The sequence below is a fragment of the Perognathus longimembris genome, chromosome 15 (assembly GCF_023159225.1).
Source record: "Perognathus longimembris pacificus isolate PPM17 chromosome 15, ASM2315922v1, whole genome shotgun sequence".
Classification (NCBI taxonomy): domain Eukaryota; kingdom Metazoa; phylum Chordata; class Mammalia; order Rodentia; family Heteromyidae; genus Perognathus; species Perognathus longimembris.
This window is the reverse complement of record NC_063175.1, coordinates 8278313-8299528: the sequence shown is the minus strand read 5'-3', so window position 1 is coordinate 8299528 and position 21216 is coordinate 8278313. Positions and strand designations below refer to the sequence as shown.

Here is a 21216-nt window from a genome sequence, read left to right as displayed (position 1 = left end):
GGTTTAGAGCTTTGTTCTCTGCTTTGAAAGGAAGGTGTGTGGTAAACTGCTGACTGTGGTGAACTCTGGAAAGGAGAATGGACCAACAGTCCTTTCATTAGGCACCCCTGGTTGCAGGTCGATTTTTACCGATGTGTATACACCATTTTCACAGTAACGGAAACAAGAGTGGCAAATCACAACCAAGATGAATGTTTCATGATCTCAAGCTCTGCTCTGGTTTCTTGTATTTTGAGAGTGGCATGTATCCCAGGTGAGGTTGTAAAGCTACAGTCTCATGAATAAACCACAATGTAACACACACAACTAAAGGGTAAAAGCTACAAAGGCTCAGGAGGGGAGCTTGCTTGCTTTTGCCATAGGAGGGAGCCCATGCTGGCCTAGAAATGAGATCTGCCTGCTTCCACTGGGACTGTTCTGCCAATGCTGGGATTATAGCTGTGCACCTCCATGCCTGGTTACAAAGGGAGTTTACTCATTTAAAATGACAACAACAACAACAATAATAATAATGAGCTGCTGGTAGTTCACACCTGTAGTCCCAGTTACTTAGGAGGCTGAGATCTGAGGATTGAAGTTTGAAGCTAGCTCAGGCAGAAAAAAGTCCATGAGACTCTTACCACCAATTCACCAGCAAAAAGCCATAAGTGGAGCTGTGGCTTGAGTGGTAGATCACCAGTCTTGAGCAAAAAAGCCAACAGAGAGAGCTAGAGGCACTGAGTTTAAGTACTGGCATACACACACACACACACACACACACACACACACACACACACACACACAGAGCAAAGATGAGTCATAGTTTTGACTTCCCAGCTTCTTCGGCTATTTCTGTAAGTTTTTTCCCCTTGGGAGGATAGACTGAAAGCCACAAGGTGGGTACCAGAGAGGATTAAAGTCCAGGAAGAACAGCAAACACAAGGCTCCTGAGCGGGAGGAGAGGCTGACTTTTAGAGCAGATTCCAAGGCCTTCCCAGCTATGCGGGGGCCAGGGACAAAAAATCTCTACTTCCCCTCAGGCTTGAGGCTAGACCCAATCCCACACTTTAGTGTGCAGGAATAGGTGATACCGTAAAGATGCACAGAGAGCTTGTTAGAAACTTGATTAGGTTCAACACATTGACATATGGTTGTTATACTAAGGAGTATAAATTATGTCACATCCCCAAATGAGAAAATAAGATGTCTCTAAATTAATTATCCTGATGCCCAGAAGAGTCCTTGGTGCTGGAATTACTAAGTATGGGATCATGAACAGTCTTAGGCATGTCTCAGATGCTGACGGTAGTGAGCAGAACTCCTGAAAGGCCTGAAACCAGCTCTTGGCCTCTACGCCTTTTTTTTTCCTTTTGTTTCTATACCAGGGCTTGAACTCAGAGCCTGAGCATTATCTGCTAGCTTTTTCCACTCAAGGCTAGTACTGTACCACTTGAGCCACAGCTCCACTTCTGGCTTTTTGGTGATGAATTGGAGATAAGAGTCTCATGGACGTTCCTGCCTGGGCTAGCTTACAAATGTGATCTTCTTATCTCAAACTCCAGAGTAACTAGGACTACAGGCGTGAGCCACGGGGCCAGGCCAGACCTCTGCTTTTATAGGGAGCAAGGCAATCTGACAATGCGTACTGTGCTCTGCCTGGTCACTGCCAGCAGACAGAGACCTTGAAATGAAAGATTAGGAACCGGGAAATATTTTTCAAGTGTTTATCAACCTGCTTTTCTTCAAATCTGTTCCTGAGGCAGGTGGTTACAAGTGATTATTTTCTAAACCTCGCTGGACATAATAAATGTTGCCATTTCCCAGTTGTATGAATGTGCACTATGACACAAATCAAACACTGAGGACTGAGAGATTTTGCTACTTGTTCATTATCCTTGGGAAAGCAGTGTGGCCACATTTCCCAAGCTGTTTATTGCTCTGTGAGGCTCTCGGGGCTTCTGAAAAGGCCTGCGTTCTGCACAGCAACTCTTTGAGGCATGTACGCTGGCTGCAGCTTCCCGGCTGCCGACTAATACCCGTGCCACTCACAGACTCAAAGCTTCTAGTCGAGAATGTTCACTCGGCGGCGAACCAGCTGCCGCATACAGTAGAACTCATTAATCTTCTGTCCTCAGCCGCAATGCATTGTGCACACAGAGGCTGCTGTCACTGCTGTGGACGGGTGGACCCGGTGAAGGGCAGGCCTGATGCTGACGTCTGGATGCTACTCGGTCAGCTCATTCTACCACACGCGGTGCCAAACAGAAACCCACGTGTTTGTGCCCGGTTTTAAGGGTAATCACTAAACATCAGCATCCAAAGGAGCAGAAGGCAAAGGGAGATAACATTAAGCTATGCTGAGTTTGAGGTTACAGTGAGTGACTTTGCATTCGATTCCATCCTCAGGGTAACATTTTCCATAACTGTGTTTGGAAAATTAGATATGTGCCATTTTTTTCCTTTTTCCAAAGCACTGGGGTGCATATTTGGGAAACACCCACCAGCACAGCTAAACATAGATACTTTGGAGGACTGAATGGGAACATCTCTTTAAAATAATAAAAAAAAAAATTTGCAGCTTTGGGCTGGGTACTGGTGACTCACACCTATAATCCTAGCTACTCAGGAGGCCAGAGGATCTCAGTTCAAAGCCAGCGGGGGAAACAAAGTCTGTGAGACTTTTTTTTCCAATTAACTAGCAAAGAGAAAACAAAACAGAAGTGAAGCTGTGGCTCAAGAGGTAGAGCACCAGACTTGGGCAAAACAGTTAAGGGAAAGCACCCAGGCCCTGAATTCCAGCTGCAGTACACGCACACACAAAAGGAAACTACCGGCTTTGAAAATATTATTTGTAAAGTTATAGCTTGATTTCTAACTAGATCACAGTGCTGGAAATCATTTTCCATGATCTAAAATCTCCCGATGGAAACACTTCCTAATGGCTGTAAGCTAAGGCTTGCTCCTTCCTGAGTGATATCATTCAGGGAAAGGAAAGGGGTGGTGTATATAAAGAGCTGCTATTGGGGTGTGAATGTCTGATCTGCATATGGAAGGAAGGCAGTTGAGAGAAATCTCAACTATCCTCTCAGCTTGCACTCCAAACACAGCTACTCTTCCTCATTCGGATCAAAGCCCAAGTCCTGAGGACAATCTTCTACCACAAAGCTCTGGGTGGAGGGGCGGGGTGGGAGAGGAGTAGCTACTGCAGAGTCTGGCACACAGTGATTTCAAATGCCTGTAGCTCCAAGGCCAGCCTACATCTTCACCCCACAGGTAGTCAGAGTCAGGTAGAGGATTTTCTGTGATTGGGAACACCAACACATGGAGCATACAAACATGGCCCAGGAGCCCTCTATCCCCATACGGACACAATGGCAGGTTTAGATGTAGGCACCCACCTGCCTGTTGAGTGGTCCTCCGTCCACCGCCTGCAGCCAGGGTTCATGGTCTCCAGTCTGCACAGGAGCATGTGAGGAATGCTCCCCCACGGGAAAACCACAGCCTTGGTCACCGTCATCTCGAGCTGGTCTTTCCACCTGGTGACCCCCCTGGACTCCTAGTTCACCAAGCCCAGAGAAGTTCTCAGGATGTTCACTCTGAAACCAGCAACGTGTGATAATTATAGCTTTGCTTATGCCTTTTCTCACAGTAGGTCAAATTTTCTGAGACAGTGTCTTGCTATATTGCACAGACTGGCATCAAACTCCTGGGCCCGGGCAATCTACTCCCTTAAGCTTCCTTAGCACTTGGAACTGCCTGCAGGCAGCTTAGTTTTTATTGCTTGAGGGTCACCATCTACTTTATGGATTACCAAATCATTTCTTTCAGTCTTCTCCCTATAGATGCTTATTTTGATCGTTCCATTCATTGGTATGGCCTCTGTTTAAACAGCACACCATGGGTGCTTGACTTATTAGAAAAAAACAAATAATAGACTTTACTTCTCATAAATGGGTGTTGCTTACAGCACTGGGGTTTCTTTTCTATTGTATCAAGTCACTACCTTCATTTGTGTGTCACGAGAACACTTGTGATCTACCTTCTGAGCAAATTTATATATATATACATATATATACACACACACATATATACATGTATTCATATAGTCATATATATGTATACATATATATATATCACATTATATTTATCCACTCATCCATCCATGGCTAATTAGTGTACTTCTATATTCTGACCATTGTGGAAAAAAAAATAGGAATAGTTTTAGAGGAGGAGAGATCAACCAAAATCCCTACAATCAATTATTTCTAGCTTTGCCTAACAATGATTTTCCATGGATCCTTGAAGGCCAATTGAATCAGTTTTTAAAGACTTTCTTCACCCTGAAGAAAGAGAATCACTATTCACAGTATAACTAAAACTTACTTACGCTGTTCACTAGAGTGGAAAACAGACAAAAGGTCTTTGGGGGCTCAGTGCTTTGAAGTAGCTGAGCAAGCAGCCCGGGTGTGGTTGCATATAACATACAGCCCAGTGACTCAGGCCTACGCTCACCAGAAGGCAAAGCCTGTGGAGACAGAGGTCACTCTGCCTTCACTTCAGCAATAAATCATTCACAGAGCAAAAAGCTCTGTCCTGTGGCTACTATGAATCTAGGAATTGTGGGAATTGAGACATGAGGGGAAAAACATAAATGAGTTTCAGAGGTGACAAATTAGCCCTGTGAGATCCTTACAAAACTGGGTGTGGTGGTACACACATAATCCCAGCAACTCAGGAATAAGGAGAATCCAGAATTTGGGCAAAAGCAACAGACACACACACACACACACACACACACACACACACACACGCGCGCGCGCGCCAAATTATAGTTGCCTTGGGCTCTAATATCTGGGAACATGAACTAAAATGGGCAAGAGGGCAAGCATTTAAACCCAGCTTTTATTTTTTTGCACTTAAACAATTTATTATTCAAATTAAGAAAATACACGTCTTGTTTTGACAACGATCACTATCTTGTAAGTGTCATTCGGTTTTCCTACATCAAAAAGCATTTGCTCATTGTGGTCAACTAACGAGGAGAGCCCAGAGGCTGTAGCACCACAGGTACTGGACAGGGAAGGGACAGGGTGGCAGGAGTCTCAGCACTGGTTCCCACAGGGCTGAGACCCAGCTTTTATAGACAGCCAGGCTGAATGAGGTGGTAAAGGAGAACTCAGGCCAAGCACTCCAGTAGATTAATACATCCAACAACGAAGGAGATGACAGCAAATCTTTGTTCTAGAACAGAGCGAAATCAAAGCACGGCACAGAATTCTTTGTTACATGTATACCTGAACAAGCTACTGCATTTCTATAGCCTGGAGTGAAATTTATAAAAACCATTTAAAAAAGCATAGGACATAGCTTTGTACGGGGTAATGGGCAACAGTGTCTGCGAGTCAAGAACACCACACACAAACAGAATGAACTCGAGAGAGGCATTACCTCAGGGAGATCCTCTCCTCCCTCCTCCATCCGCTTCCCCTGCCGCCAGTGTTTCAACAGCCACCTGAGCTTGACATAGAAGAGGAAAATGTTCTGCTTTAAGGACCGGAGCTCCTGTTGCAGCAGATTCTTCTCATCACTCCAGGTTCGCTCATGGAGGGTGTTCTGCAAAGCCAGGCTGTTCATCTCCAGTTCTTTCCACCTCAAGGCATACAGGTGCTCCTCTTCCATCTTGAGCAAGAGCAAAGAGGAAGTGTAACACGTGGCTACTTCAACTTGCCACTCAAAGCCAACTAGAAGTCTCTGCAAACTGTTGGTCAATCCAGACCACTTTCCAAGGAGGATGTAAAATACAGGAGCAACCCCCCCCCAACCCCCAATACATACAAGGTGACAAATGACTTGAAATTTTACTATGTAAAACACCTTAAAGTGCTTTGTGAGCCAAAGCAAGTACTATTTCAAAGGAAGAAATTATACACATGTATTGCTGTCAATCTCTTAATGGTGCTTTTAGATTATTTCTAACCCTTCAGGAGAATTGTTTCTTGGATGTACAGCTCGCAGACATTTAAGTCATTCCCATTTTCCTTTGTACAAGTGAGTGACTGCCTTTACTTTCTGAGTTCCCTGGCTCCTCGCCTCTGATAGAGAATACCAAGCTCATGGAAAAAGTCCACCAAGAGCTGGGAAACCAGAGCAGCTGGAGCAGAAAAGAGTGTGCCTGTCACAGTGAGCAAAAAGACAAGGTGGTAATTATGTCCACACTTAAGATTTAATGCTCCTGTCAGATATGCCTGTCTCTTAGGGAAATAACAAAATTCCTGGATCTTAATTTGGCGGAAGGTCTTTTTGTTTGTGCTTCGCTTAGTCCTTTTTCATTCACAGCTAGCATTCTCTCTTCAGCAGACCCATTCCTCTAGTCCAGCCTTTTGCTGATTAACTGGAGTTTTATGCATTTCTTGATCCAGCCTGTCTTCAAGCTTCAGTGCTCAGAGCTCAGCCTCCTCAAGTAGCTGGGATTACAGGTATGAGCCGGTGATCTCTGGCTTAAATTCCCATTTTCTAAACACCTATTGGAACTCTTCAAAGCCATCAAGAATCATTAGGCATCAATACTGACTAGGCCAAAGGATGCAAATAAAATCCCATTTTTCAAATAAAGGTACAAGAATAATCTCTACTGTAGCTACATGAGAGCAAAGGCTTCCATGCAACAGGTCAAAACTGGGGTTACAATGGCAACCTTACAATTTACTAGCTTCCCTCTCCTGATCTAACACTCCCTCTTATGCCAAAAGCCAAGGTACTAGTAATTCTCAGGAACCCTGGGGTAGGACTAATGGCTGTCTGTGAGTGCTACCCAGATGGCTGAAGTACTAAATGAAGGCCTGCCATGAGGAATGAGAGGGCTCTGGAAAGGTCGAGTTCTGCAAACTCCCACAGCCAGTGTCCTGACACCTGCTCTGCACTTACAGCTAAAAGGAGAGAAAACACTGGCAATTTAATCCACCACCTCAGCAGCTCTCAGAGGTCTGAGGTTGGGTGTGGACCCAAGAATGCATGAGCGCAGGAGTGCAGGGTAACTTGGTACACTGGAAGTTCCATGTCTGTAGCTCCTCCTTTGCTCTGCTCTCAACCGATTCACAGTGGGAAAGGCTCAGCTTCTTCGGGAACTACATAAAGGCTGCACAAGCTGCTTTGAAGACATGATGGAAAAGTGTTGGGACTCCGGGTGCCACACCTCCCAGGGGCATTCTCATGCCCTTTGTTGGCAGCATCCACTCCCACACAGGCTCTCCTTGCCCTCTCGTGCTCCCTCAGTCACTGTCCCTTCGGAGGCCTCAAGTGCCTCTTGCATCAGAGCTAGGTCTTCCTCCCTAGGAACACAGAGGATACTTTCCCTTCACTTCTGAACAAGCCTAGAGAACAGAATCTTCCACTCTGAAGTTTCATCTTCAGCACACGCCTTGATGGTGAATCCACTGTTACATATACCTGGGACTTGCCCCTGTCGTAGCATCTTCACTGATAAGCTCACATTTCGAGACATTTTGGAGGCTATGCTAAATAAACGAGCAACTTAAATCAGGAATTTGTCTCTTGAGTAACCAAGTCCTTTTCCTTCGGAAATGTTACAGGAGACTTCCGTATCTTAGAAGAGGACAGAGGAGAACACTCAGCCCTAGCCCTCAGCTCTGCCATTCCCAAGCAGCAGATGCTCTCTTAACCCGCTGTGACTACTCAGACGCCCTTGGCCTCAGTCACCACAGGTAGATAGCACATACTCCTCGCCAAAACAGATTCCAGAATATACTGGGTCCCTCATTTTGCATAGGATGTCATCAAGGGACACCACTCAAGATCAACTTCTCTGTTTTATTTTAAAGAAGCAGCTATCTTCCAACAACAAACACAAGAAGGGAGGAGTAGCTATGGCTATGAGCCTAGATATTGGTCCCCAAGATAAATAGGTATGAGGTGCCAGGGCTCACAATGTCCTGGGGAGGATTGGAGCCAGGAGTGCCTACATCTGGGAATCCCTTCCTCTAAGAACTCTGGGAAAGGATTTAAGGATTTAAGGATTTAATTATCCTGTAACAGGTTATTTGAAAATGGCCAGGAGTTAACCAGGCCATAGCTCAGTTAATGACAGCTTCTTCAAGACAACAGTTTAGGGTGAGCCTGTTTCAATCAAAAAAATCACTTAATAATCAGTATGACACACCTAATTCCATTTGCATTTAAGGAAGGCCCAGGTTTGATATTAGTTTGCTGCAAAGTTAGAGTAGGTATGAGAAGACTTCCTAACACCATAAAGTAAACACACTCCTTCCTTCTCATCTTAAGTTTTGCTTTCTGCGGTTTATTACCCAAAATCTATCACAGTTCAATAATATTAAATCAAAATTCCAAGAAAGGCTATTCAGTTAAAAAAAAGTTTTGCTATAAAATCCCAGGCTGACCTTGCATTTGCAATTCTCTCCTCTACGTCTCAAAGTGTTGAGGTTATAGGCACACATGCACTGCCATAAATTTTAATTAAAATTGACTATCATATGTTGTTACAATGGCTCTATTTTATGATTAGTCATTATTGTTAGTCTTTTATTGTGTCTAATTTCTAAGTTAAACTTGATCATAGGTGCAGTACTGGCAAACACAATACATAAGGGTTTTGATACTATCTGTGGTTTTGAGAATCCATAAAGCCACCCACAGTATATGCTCCTGTGGATAAAGGGAGACAAGTATACTGAAAAATGTCCCATACAACAGAGAAATAAGCAGTTGTCTTTATGGAACTTGGGGTGGGGGGTTGAGCTCAACTGGGTGATCCATCCATCTGCCTATGGGTCACGTAGCCTATACATGATTGGCAGCATTCTTTACAAATGCATCCTGATGTTTTTTCCGAGGAAGGCTGCAGACTAAGCAGCAGTTGTGCTGAAATGCCTGTGCAATATTTACCTTGTGGATCTTGTTTGTAAATGCCTCTGTCTCCTCTTGATGAAGTCTGGTCGCCTGCACGAGCTGACCCTGTAGCTCTTCTATCGAAACACTCTGCTCAGGTAAACCAGGGGGGCCCCTGAGCTGATCAGTGGGATAAAGGAAGGGGTTTAGTGGAAACGAGAACTCCGCTTGACGTGATGACACAGGACAGACATCCGTACAAGCTGAGACATACAGGGGAGACACCGCGCATGGGGCTGCAGCAGTGGAGTGACGGTGGGCACTCGAGCACCGTGGCCACCTGCTCACCTCTCACCTAGGAGGCAAGGCCTAAGTGGGGGCCTAGCACCTGAACTTCACCCTCAACCACCACAAACCAGCCGCAGCAAAGGAAGCCAGGCTGGTTTACAATTGGGGTCCTTGTCCACATAGCAGCCTCAACGCTTTGATTCACTTCCTGAGTCAGGCAGGCCTGGGTTGCACCGTGATTCTGTTCAGGTATGTGCCGATTAGGGGTTTTCCTGTCCACCAAGCATGCCTTCCATTCACCTTGGCAATGTGACCCTGCGTGCTCAGGGTGGGTGGGGTGGGGCTCTTCCAAAGGCCAAATATTGCCCCCAAGCCTCTGATGGGTCTACACTGCCCAAGAGGAACAACACAGACATCTGGTCATTATATTCAGGCTAAAAGCAGATACAGAATTTGTATTTTTATTGGTGGTGACTTATCCTTAAGTCCAAATGGCCTTGGGAGAGAGATCAGCCATTACTTTTTTAATTAAAAAAAATTTTTAAGACGGAAGCAGTTATGCTAAAAATGTTAAGCATCATTAAAATTAAAGCAAGATATTTGCCCACTCACTTGAGCTACTTGAAGATAGGTCATTTATAAAGCTAGGAATTAAGAGTGGATTGTTGCAATAAAACCATGCCATTTCCCTGGCTCTTTCTCCTCCCAGGGGACACTGCTGCTCCTCGGGGTCTGAGGCTCTGTGGCTGTCATGAGTGAAGATCATGCCCCAAAACAGGAAATGCAGAAAACAAATGTGGAGAGCCCTGCACTTAGCATTGTTGGGTAATGGGGAACACTTACAGGAAGAACGAAGGAAAGGAAATCAAAGACATCTGGGATTCATCAACTTTTTGACCAAAATAATTTTTTTTTTTCTTTTTGCCAGTCCTGGGCCTTGAATGCAGGGCCTGAGCACTGTCCCTGGCTTCTTTTTGCTCAAGGCTAGCACTCTGCCACTTGAGCCACAGCGCCACTTCTGGCCTTTTCTATATATGTGGTGCTGAGGAATCGAACCCAGGGCTTCATGTATGGGAGGGAAGCACTCTTGCCACTAGGCCATATTCCCAGTCCCTTGATCAAATTTTGAAAGCTAGCTTTAAATTCATCCAACTGTAAAGAAACCCACGGACTTCTGAGAACATGCTTAAATTGTTGGAAGTTATAGTCTTTTATCTGTGAATTCTCTTTGAAAAGAGGTATTTATCTCTCTATAGGTTGAGTTTACCCCAATGTCTAGTTTTTCATTTCTAAAAGCTCTATGTTATTACTTTCAAAGGTGTGGTCTTTTAATGATAGCAACTTATTCTTCTCTCATGTTTGCTTGCCTTTTATAGTTTTGATCACACTTATTGCATAGTGTCTTATTTGAACATTTGAAGGTCTTAAGAGTCAAATCCTGCCAGGTGCCAACTCCTGCTCCTGTCAGATAGCTTTTTGATTGTGTGCGTATAGTTCTGCATGCTGAATTCATTTCCAATGGGCAGTCATCTATGTGTCTCCTATGTGGCTTGGCTGAGATTGTACCTCCAGGCTGGTGTTGTGTTTGCAGGAGGCAATAAGACACAAATTCCAGTCCTTAGGCCTTCCCACACCATACTGGTAAGATCACTTCAAAGCTTGACCCTGAATAATCTGAGCTAGGACTCCTTCTACTCCCAACTCGGAGCCCTTGCTGGGTGGCTAAGTGTCCTATTGTTTCTCTCCTGCCTGACAACTATAGGCAAATGTTTCTCCTGTTCATTAATGTATCCCAGCAGGTGCTAGGCACAAGGCCCTGTCTCTAGTTCCCTTGGCACTACTGCAACCAACAGTCCTGGTTACCAAATCTGGTAACTATTCCCTTAATCCATTCACCTAATGATCAGACAGTGTTATCATTTCAATTCTAAATAAAATAAATTCCAGTCTTTAGGATTACTCTGACTATCCTGAAATTTAGTTATATAAATAAGAGGACATTTTCTGTTTTATTCAACCAATACTGATGGAGTACTCAAGAGTACTAAGCATTGAGATCAGAAGCCACCAAAGCCTGCCCTTACGGGGCTGTAGTTCAGGTGTTTCCTACTTGCAGCAATGTTTCCAGGTAGCCTGGGCTACTGGTGACCAACTTTATCCTCCAGTTACACATTATTCTACAAACTTAAAACACAGAGGCCCTCCACATTTCAACGCATCAGGTACCATCAGAAAGCTTTATACTGAGAAGACAGTAAAACAGATGTCCTAATCAAGCTTAATAAGGAAAAAAGGACAAGCTATGTAAGTTAATTTCTATTTTCAGGTTAAGTATCCATTATCCAAAAATGCTTGGGACCAGGAGATTAACATGCCATATTTTTTGTATGTGTAATATCTGCATGAATATGAGACACCTTGGGATAGGCCAAGTCTAAACAAAAAATCCCTTTGTGTTTTGTACATACTTTATACACGTGGACTAAAGATTACTTAATACAATCCCTAAAGCCATTTTGTGCATAAAGTTTCATAGTGTAGAAATTTATCTCTCTGAAGTCGTGTGGGTGGTTCAAAAAGTTTTAGATTTTAGAGAATTCTGGACTTCAGATTAAGGAATCCAATTACACTAAACTATCTAGTTTGGCTTCAATCTTAATAAATACTTTATTATTTTAACCATGTAGATAAGCCTCCTATTCTATCACGTGACTGAAGATGGGCCCTCCTGTTCCAGCCACACCTTTGAGAGGCACAGAAGAGAACCCCTGGAGTCCCATGAGGGTGTCGGCCAAGCATTTCTGATTTACCTACAGAGGTTCAGTGCCATCTGTGCAGACCAGGTAAGCCAGGTCTATCTAGGCTGATCAGAAGTTTTAATTTTCTAGATTATCCCTTTTGGCTAATGGAATACTAACATCCCTGATAGCCACTCCTAGCCAATGTGCCAATGTCACTCCAGTGTTACAAAGAACAAAACACAAACACACGATGGCAAAAGTTTCCATCTAGAATGACTCTGCCACGTAACTGCATACAATTACATACATTTGGTGAAACATTTTCATATGACACGTAAACTTCCTCTAGGAAAAGAAACACATTCCTTCATCACCAAATTCCCAAAGGCTTGGTTCTAAAACCCATCCATTGTTCACTTACCTATGATTCTGATCATACTCTACATGAATGCATCCTGACCTATGAAGGCAGTTTTGCTGCTGGTATGTTTTAGTTTTGCAATACTAGGACTTTAACTCCCTGTTATGTGTTGGTTGTTTCTTGAGATAAGGTTTACTTTATGCTCAGATCAGCCTGGATTGCAATCCTCCTCTTTGTACTTTCTCACATCGCTGAGGTGCCAGGCACACACACTGAAATGCCCAGCCACTGGTCAAGATGGAGTCTTGTTATTAACTTTTTTGGTACAGGCTGGTCTCAAATCACAACCCCTTGATCTCGGCCTCCTAAGTGGCTAGGATTAAAGGCTTGAGCCATTGTGCCCATTTTAAGGCAGTTGTATTAAAAAAAAAATACCATGCCCACTTGTTTCTGAAGCTGTGAAGCCCCTAGTCTTGACATCATAGCCACTCTTCTCCCTTGTTAGCACCCTGAATCCCAGCACCTGTGCTTCCCTGAGTCTGTGCACTGCTGTGATTCACCCGGCTAATTTTCTGGACATCTCCCAAGAAGCAGGCTTAATTTTTTTCACCACACTTCAGAAAGGAACATCACTATCTCAATAAACAGAAAGAGAAGAGCCAAGCTGGGGATGTCACTCAAGTGATAGACCACCAGCCATGAGCAAGCAAACCCAGGTCCTGAGTTCAAGCCCCAGTGCCAGCAAACAGAACAAAATACGGAAATGCTTTTCATGGTGAGCCCTGTAATAAATACTAGCCATGCAACGTACACACCAGGACTCGGCAACACCTCCATTACCATGGCTTCGCTTCTGGTGAGCTCCATTTTCTCCTTGCTAGTTCTGCCACCACGCCTTTCAAACACAGGCTGTGAGGTCGGCACATGTGTACAAATACTTGGCATAAACCCCATGTCATTTTTCTGCGGCTGGTATTCACAGCTGAGGCACAGGGACCGCAGAGGCCCAGTGTGCTTCAATGATTAAAGGATAAAAGAAGGAGCCAGGGAGAAGCTCTTTGAGATTTCTGACCCAGAAACTCAATCCTCTGGGCACAGGCTTGGTTTCATTTACATGTGAAATCTGACCAGTGTCCGTGCTTGGCCACTTCTCATTCAGAACTATTTTTAAGGAGCCTGGTGCATTCCACCTGAAAAATTCTATACGCTCTGCTCTTCTCAGCACGTTTAATGGGAGGTGCGGGGAAAGAGCCAGGGCACAGTGCCAGCATCTTACCAATCAGTATCTACAGGGATGAACAAGAAACCCAAGTATTCATCCTTCTGAAGTCTGCTAGGTTGTCTTTAGTCCGGCCACCCCCCAGCATTTCTCCTCACTCACAATACAGACCAGGCACTGGGCCTGCTGAGGTGCATACGGGGTAGGTTTACTCTGCCTCCTCTTTCTATATACAATGTAAGAATACAGCCTGTGCTAAGCACCTGGAGGCCTATCTTTAGTTTTTAGCAGTTAATTTCTACACACTTGTATTAATCATGGATGTTCCTGGGCTCTAACTTTTGTTTATTCCTGCTGTGATTGTGTTAAGAATGCTAGTGCGGGGGAGAGCAAAAGTGGGAGAAAAATGATGGGAGGGGTAACAAGTTTGACAAGAAATGTACTCACTACCTTACATATGCAACTGCAACCCCTCTGTACAACACCTTAATAAAATTAAAAATTTAAAAAGAGAATGCTAGCCAAACTGGATGGTGATAACTCACATTTGCAATCCTAGCTACTCAGAAGGCTGAGATCTGAGAACCAGGATGCAAAGCCAACTCAGGAAGAAAAGTCCATGAGACTCCTATCTGCGAAGAACCAGCCGAAAAACTGGACTGCAGGATGGAGGGAGGGAGGAAAGGGAGGGAAGGAAAGGACAAAAGAAAAAGGAAGGAAGGAAGGAAGGAAGGAAGGAAGGAAGGAAGGAAGGAAGGAAGGAAGGAAGGAAGGAAGGAAGGAAGGAAGGAAGGAAGGGAAAAAAGAAAGAAAAGAAGAAAAGAAAGAAAAACAGAAGAAAGTTGGCCTGGAGTGACCTTGCTTTCTCTAAGTGTAGCGAACGGTTGCAGCTGTCTGCTGAAATGGGTAACATATATAGACTTTCTCATTTATCTCCTTCTTGATGTTATTACTGCTGCTGTTGGCACTGCTGCAACTGAAGCATGGCTAGAATACCATCATCTTCCAAACTAACAACGTATCTTCCTTCTTTATCCCCAAATACGAAAATGCCTAAAGTCAAATTCCTTACCAAACACTTGTGAAATTCACCAAGTTCTCTCTTCTTTTGTGCTAGTATTGCTGGCGGCTTCCCAACACCCCAGTCACTAAGGACCAGGAGCACAGAGAGAGCTCCACACAGCTACAAGTAGTTGGCCAGAGGACAAAATCAGTGGTTATTTAAAGGACAGTGTTAAGCGGACACAGAGACAACTGCTAGCAGCGCATCTTCAACTGTTTGCTGGCCTCTTTCAGGATGGGAATATCTGTGGTTGGGGCTCAGGGTGTGGCCCGGGGGCAGTGTTCTCCCCGGGCAGAGCGTGTGCAAGGAGGCCCTGGGTTCCATCCATTCCTGTACAAGGGAAGGGGAGGGAACGAAAGAGGGGAAAGGGAGAGAAAGGAGGGGAGGGAAGGGGGGAGACATCCAGAGGGGAAGGGAAGGGAGGGGAGGGGCATGTTTGTTTTTTGTCAGTAACTGAGTTGTGGATTCTTTAACAGCGGTTTGGGGCCGAGCTGCTGTTACAGGGAAACTTTGTGTGCCATTTTCATGAGAGCTTCCCACAAACATATACTGCTGACAGCGAATTTAAAGGTGTTTTCATTAACTTCCTGGAATGTGCCCTTTAGCGCAGCATAAATCTCACAACCAGGTCGGCGAGACTGTGGCCTCATCCCTGACGCAAGGGACAGACCCTCAGCCCTTCTAGCCAAAGGAAGCACTGTGGACACACGGAAGGAGCTTCAGAACATGTTCCGTGGAAAGTCTCTTTCAAAATAGAATGTGTTTGCATTCTCAGGTTTTCTCTTCCATGTGAAATGCCTTTGTGACCACAAATGTCAGAGGGAAGGTTAGAAGAGGAAGGACGCAGGCGTCCTGATGAACACTCCAGTCCCTTCTAGGAAACAATGCTACCTCCACAAGGCCCTCCATTAAAATAAGACAGTGAAATGACTACCATGGCTGGTCAGTCCTGAATGACGAGTGACGGTGACTAGAAACACAGCCCAGGGGAGGGCAGGCTCAGTGCTGACTGTTTCTCTGCCAAAGCTCAGGATCTAGTTTGTTACCAACCCACCTAGAGGCTCATTAGCAAAGGCTTTACCCCCTGGGCCTCATCTCCCTCACTATGGAACAAGAGAATAAGTCTAAAGACTAGTCATTCTCTGCTGCTTTCACTGGGTGACACTTGCCAGCGATTCCCATGTCACCATATGGTACCATGCATCTTGGCTCATCTGCCTTTTATGGATGTGGACTTAGCTGTCATTTAGCCGAGTTCAACCAAATACCTTTTTTTCCCCTCAGTGCTAGTTGCCGAGTCTCTGCCATGCAGGCATTTGTGTGGCACCTGATCATGGCTCCAGGGTCAATCTGGACATTGGAGAAGATCTCCTCTACTCACAGAGCTTCATAAGCCATGACTGGACACAACCTGGCCTGAATGACAGGCACCGGGAAAGGGGGCTGCAGCTCTCACAAACAGCCCAGCAAAGGCTAAAGAGGGCTGTGTGCGGCCCGAGCTACATTTCTGACTCAGGGATTGGGAAACAACTGGGAACAACTGGGAAAACTGATACCAGGATGGGGGCCTCCTGGCCCGCTGCCTCTCTTTATTAGCCCACCTTTCTGGGGTCACAGCACTTGGTATTTTTGAGAAACCTCCTCATTCGGCAGCTCACTGGTCTGGAAGTCCCCCCACATAGACCGACATGGGGCAGCAGGCAGTTCTGCCACCCTATACCTCATCTTCTCACCGAGGAGAAAGCCGAAGCCACAAGACTTCCTGAAAAACCACACTAGTAGTTTTCCACAGCACTGCTAGAAACAGCGTGGTGCTCCAGCCCTAACTAGAGGCTGGGAAATGGGCCTTCCTGAGGTTCCCTTCCTAGAGACAGATCTGCCCAGCCCTCTGAAACGTACATAGCTCTGAGTTTGCGACGGCCCACGTATTCGGCACTCAGAGGACGAGCCTCCACACAGGACAGGGTAACAAAAGTACTTCCTGGGAAAGTTCCATTAAGTCATCTGGGCTAACTCACTGAACCCGTGGGGAAAATGAGTGTCCCAAATAATTGGCTACTCTGCTTTACTTCTGATATTAAACGGAGAGACATCGGATTTGCTGTTCTGGAACATAACACACTGAAGTTTGAAATGATGTCAGACGTGCCTAACTCTGTGTCTAACAATGATGGTTCAGAAAATGTTAAACGCAAAATGGCAGATGCTCACTCTGGGTGCTCTCACCAGGTGACAATTTTAGTTCCCGACCTGCCCGTGGGGGCACCCTGTACCCCTCCGATGGACGTGCTAAGACTGCCTGCTTCCCACGAGACTGGCACATGCGTGTGTTTGGCCCTGCGGTGCGTGGAGCACCTTCTACCACACCTCCTTAGTACACAGAGTGGTACCTCATTTCTTTTCCTCTGGGGTGCGGCCCGGGTGCCACCTTCTCAGGTGAGGCTGGCCTCTCAGGTAACACGAGGATGATGGGACTGTAAATGGTGTTCCATGACACTTTTTAGCTTTCGTTTAAGACATGATTTTCATGTCCTTGTGCTCACAGAGGTACAGATGCAATGCGCTCTCTTACAAGGGGCCAGGTGAACAGCCACTAATCAGACCCATTGGGTCTTGTGGGAGAAGCCCACGGTGGCTCTTTCTGATGGTGGCACCCCGTCTTACCTCACCAGCAGCATAGCGCATGGATCCAGGGCATCAGTCCGTCATTACACAGTCCAGCTTTTCTGCCTACTGATCTGTTTGCTTCCCACAGTGATAATCCCCACCACCCCCATCAGCTCTGCTCTGGGGGAGTTACTCCCATGTCTCAGAATGAAGCCGTCACAGCCAGATAGGAATGGAGAAATTCAGGTGGGTCTTCCGAGAAGACATGCCCTTTTCTAATAGAGAATGTGCCATCATAAAAATGTGAACACCCCGAGTACCAGGCAGGGGTCCAGCCGGGGCTAGCTGCTGGGAAGACCTTTCTGTTCTGTGTGGGGTGCCTTGTTTCAAAAGCTCCCCTCTTACAGAACTACAGATCATTTCAGCAAGGCAAGCATCTGCAGTTGTGTGTACAGTGGTTACTATGGTAACAGGGCTGACTGAGGATGCCACAAGTGGGCTATAAGACATCATTGCTTCTACCAAAACAAGGCCAAAACAAGTGTTCCCAGAGACCATGGGGGCAAGTCATATGAGACACAGGCAATGAAGAACAGAAGGAAAGGAAAGCTCCTTCCAGACCAGGGAAGATCCGGCTTTCTCTGCTGTAGGGCAGGAAGCCATTAGACACTCTCAAGTCAATCCAGCATGTCTGCCCACCCCTCCAGGCACCCATGGGGCGTGGGGACCCAGGCCTGGGGGGTGAAGAAGCGGAGGAGGTTGCTATGAGCTGTCCTTCCCATTTGACAAGGAGGGTGGTGGCTCACCCATAGGTACCGGTGTACACATCCCGCTTGTCACTGCCTGCAATGGATTCTGATTCCAGGGTAAGCTCTACCTGGTTCCAGGTTCTCCTGCCAGCTTGCCTAAGGACCTTGTCCCATGGGAAACATCACACAGCCAGACACACAGAAGAGGGGCAGGGAGAGGTGGAGTGGCACAGTGGCTGCTGGCCATGGGACTTCAGTGAGCACACTCACTCACCTCTAGCAGATTGAAGCAGCTCTGGCCCGCAGGCCGGTGGTTCCCAACGTCCCCGTCAGCCCGGCGGTGCAGCTCGCGCGTGGCGGCTCGCAGGCGCAGGCCCTCTGGCTCGTCCCCTCGCTCCTGAGAGAGCGGCCACTCCAGCTGATCTCTCAGTTTGGACTGTTAGGTGCAGGGGAGGGATTTTTGTTTTCAGATTTCGATGTTTAGACAAGACACAGAGGATAAAGGATAGGGAGGTGGATAAAGAAAACAAAAACAGGTAAGGCAGACAATGAAAAAATACTACCAGACAAGGAAAAGCACGAACAAGAAAACCAACTTCATTACACACACTGACAAAGGAGAACGAGAAGTAAAATGAAGACGGATGGAAGCATCTACGAAACTGGGAAGAGAAAGGGGGAAATGCAAACACGAGTAATGGATGAAGCACGTGCGACGAGGACGCATGGATCACACACAGCTCCACGGGAAGCACACTAGCTATGAGGGACACAGAGATCAGGCTCTGCCTTCCTTACTTGCGGGTTGAGCGGCACAAGGCACAGTCCAGGGTGGCAGCTGGGCCATGCGCCCGGGGTGATGTCTGGGAAAGCGGTCCTTGTGAGCCCCTCCATGCATGGGAGGGCCGCAGGGGCGAGCCGGCAGTGGGATTTTTCCATCAAAAACAACCTTCTCTCGGAATGGGGCTTCTCTCCCCAAGCCTGGCTTATCTTCCATGGGAGTGAGTGGGCCTGGGCCACCTACGGCCTCTCAGAACTGCACTGTGTCCCCTTGGGAAGAAACCCAAGCAGGGATTCGGAGGCCTGGGAGCGAGTCTGCTAACATCCTGACTGTGGCACGAGTTGGTATCTGTCTTAAACTCCTGATTATTTCTTCATCGAGGTGGCTGGTTGTTTGAGGAAAGAGCGGGGACAGGCTGTGTGGGTCTCTAGAGCACCCCCCCCCCCAGGTTTAGCCTTGTCACGAGGGAGGCCTCTAAGCCACCAGTAGTAGCGAAGTTAAAAATAAAAAGAAGAAACGGAGGAAGAAACAAGGAAATAAAGAGAACTTAAGAACAAAACAAAACAACCCAACCAAGAGAAAGGATTTGGTTGGTGCTGGAGGCTTTAGTACAATGCAGGTCTGAAATCACAACCAAGCAGCCGTGAGCAGTGCGAGCCCCAGAGCAGCAATGCCAGCGAGGAGGAGGAAGAGCAAGACGGAGCAGGGAGGCGAAGCCTGAAGCCCCCTTACCTGCAAATCTGGGCCCAGCTCCTTCCCTAGGTTCCCGATGGGGGAGTCCCGGGACACAGAGGTCACCGTGGAGAGGAAGCTCGATGACTCTGTGAGGTGGGACAAAGGTGACAGCCCATCCCCAATGCGGGTCACCTGCTCCAGGAAGGCCTGCAGCTCTTTCCTGAATGCTTTCATATTCACATTGAGGGTCCCCAGCAGGTGGGGCTCATTCTGGCCCCTTTCGCCCTCACCCTGGATACCAGGCAAGGCCAAGCTGCTGCCCTGTAACCCTGAGTCGTGGATGAAGTCGTCCGTGTCCGTGATGAGGCGCTCCACAGTCCTCTCCAGTCGCTGGGCCTCTTGCTTTATGGTCACCAAGCACTCGGTGTCCTCTCGAGATCTCAGAAGCTCTACTGGGCACTGTTCGCTGGCCTCTGAAGGCTTTCCACTCCCAAAGCCTGATGTTTTCTCAAACATGTCCTCCGAGTCACTTTCCCCGCCCACTGGCCCTTCCCGCTTGGGCTGGGGCAGGCGGCCTTCTTCCCCATCGCTCTCTTTCTTGCCTGTGTCACTGTCGGCATCACTGTCCCTAGGGCTTGGGGCACGCAGCCCCAGGTGGGCTGCCAGGTCGCAGCGCTGGACATTGGACAGCAGCACTCGGTTCTCATACTGGAGCTTCATGACCTTCCCGCTCAGCTCGCTGATCTGCAGCCTGGCAGACTTCAGTTCCTCCTGCAGTGGCAACCCCGTTCCAGGGCCCTTACCTGTGCTGTCCCCAAGCCAGCCCGGCTCCTGGCGAGGCTCAAACTTGAACTTGCTCAGCTCGCTGGTCAACTGGCGGTTATGGTCTTCGATCTCAGATATGGACCTCCTCAGCAGCTCAGCCTCCTCTTCCACAAACTGCAGGTGTCGGCGGAGCTCTGCAGAGGACTCCAGAGAGTCCCCAAAGGGTGAGGTAGGGATGCTTGGCATGTGGTCCCGGCCTGGTCCCTCACGCTCGTGCTGAACCCGCATGTCCTCCATCTCGGCTTTGAGGCCTCGGTTCTCCACCTCTAGTTCCACGATCTTCCGGCCCAGGATGTTGGCTTCCTCCTCCACCAGCTTCAGCCGCAGCTTTAGCTCTGCCTCCCTGGTGCTGGGGGGTCCTCCGGCTTCCCCTGTGGGGAGGGGACTATCCACATCACCATAGAGCGACTTGTACTTCTGGAGCTCCTGCTCCAGCTCGTCCTTCTCCCTCCCCAGCTTAGCCATCTTTTTGCGCATCAGGGAGGCTTCCTCTTTGGCAAATTGCAGCTGGCACTTCAGATCGGCACTGTCTTCCTGCCAGGAAAGAACAGCCCGGGAGAAGGGTTATTTGAAAATACCAAATGTTCGTGTTTTTTGATGATTCCCCTCGCACCTCGCCCCCAAAACACACACATAAACACAAAACACCGATCTCTCTGTCGGTGTTGTCAAGTTACGTGGAGAAGGGAGCCAGGACAAAACATCGGTGAGCCCAGAATCTTCATGGATGAGACCTAGGAAGGGCCCACACTTTGTGTGCTTTGTTACGGGAGACAGGAAACGGAAGGATTAGTTTGGGGGAAAATCATGCACATGGAAATCATCATACAGGTTATGAATGAAGGAGACGATGAAATGAAACCGACAGCTGTCAGTAATATGGCAAACTGTATGTGACCAGCCAGTTTCATCCCCAGCACTTTGAAAGACACCAGAACCCCTCTCTGAAGCCTGGGGCTTCAGGGTCTGCAGTTTTCCTCCCCAGTGCACACCCCTCTCATTCCAAGTGGCTGGTAATCCACAAGGTTCCACTTGGATGAGGAGATTGGGTACCACCCAATCAAAG

General features: G+C 47.1%; 1 protein-coding gene and 1 non-coding gene across 3 annotated transcripts in view; both read right to left on the bottom strand.

Moving 5' to 3' along the window:
* Mtcl1 (microtubule crosslinking factor 1) overlaps positions 1-21216 on the bottom strand; it is a 120474-nt gene that overhangs the window by 29556 nt on the left and 69702 nt on the right. The window contains exons 5-9 of one of the 2 annotated variants that reach the window (XM_048363128.1): positions 19383-20684; positions 18144-18305; positions 8899-9021; positions 5428-5658; positions 3378-3575 (exon numbers count right to left, since the gene is read on the bottom strand). In XM_048363128.1, the coding sequence (XP_048219085.1) occupies positions 3378-3575; positions 5428-5658; positions 8899-9021; positions 18144-18305; positions 19383-20684 (2016 nt within the window). The remainder of the gene's footprint in view (positions 1-3377; positions 3576-5427; positions 5659-8898; positions 9022-18143; positions 18306-19382; positions 20685-21216) is intronic. The other variant, XM_048363127.1, reaches the window with a different exon arrangement.
* On the bottom strand, positions 13595-13722 carry LOC125364348. The gene has a single exon (XR_007213502.1). It is a non-coding gene; the product is annotated as a small nucleolar RNA SNORA51 (small nucleolar RNA).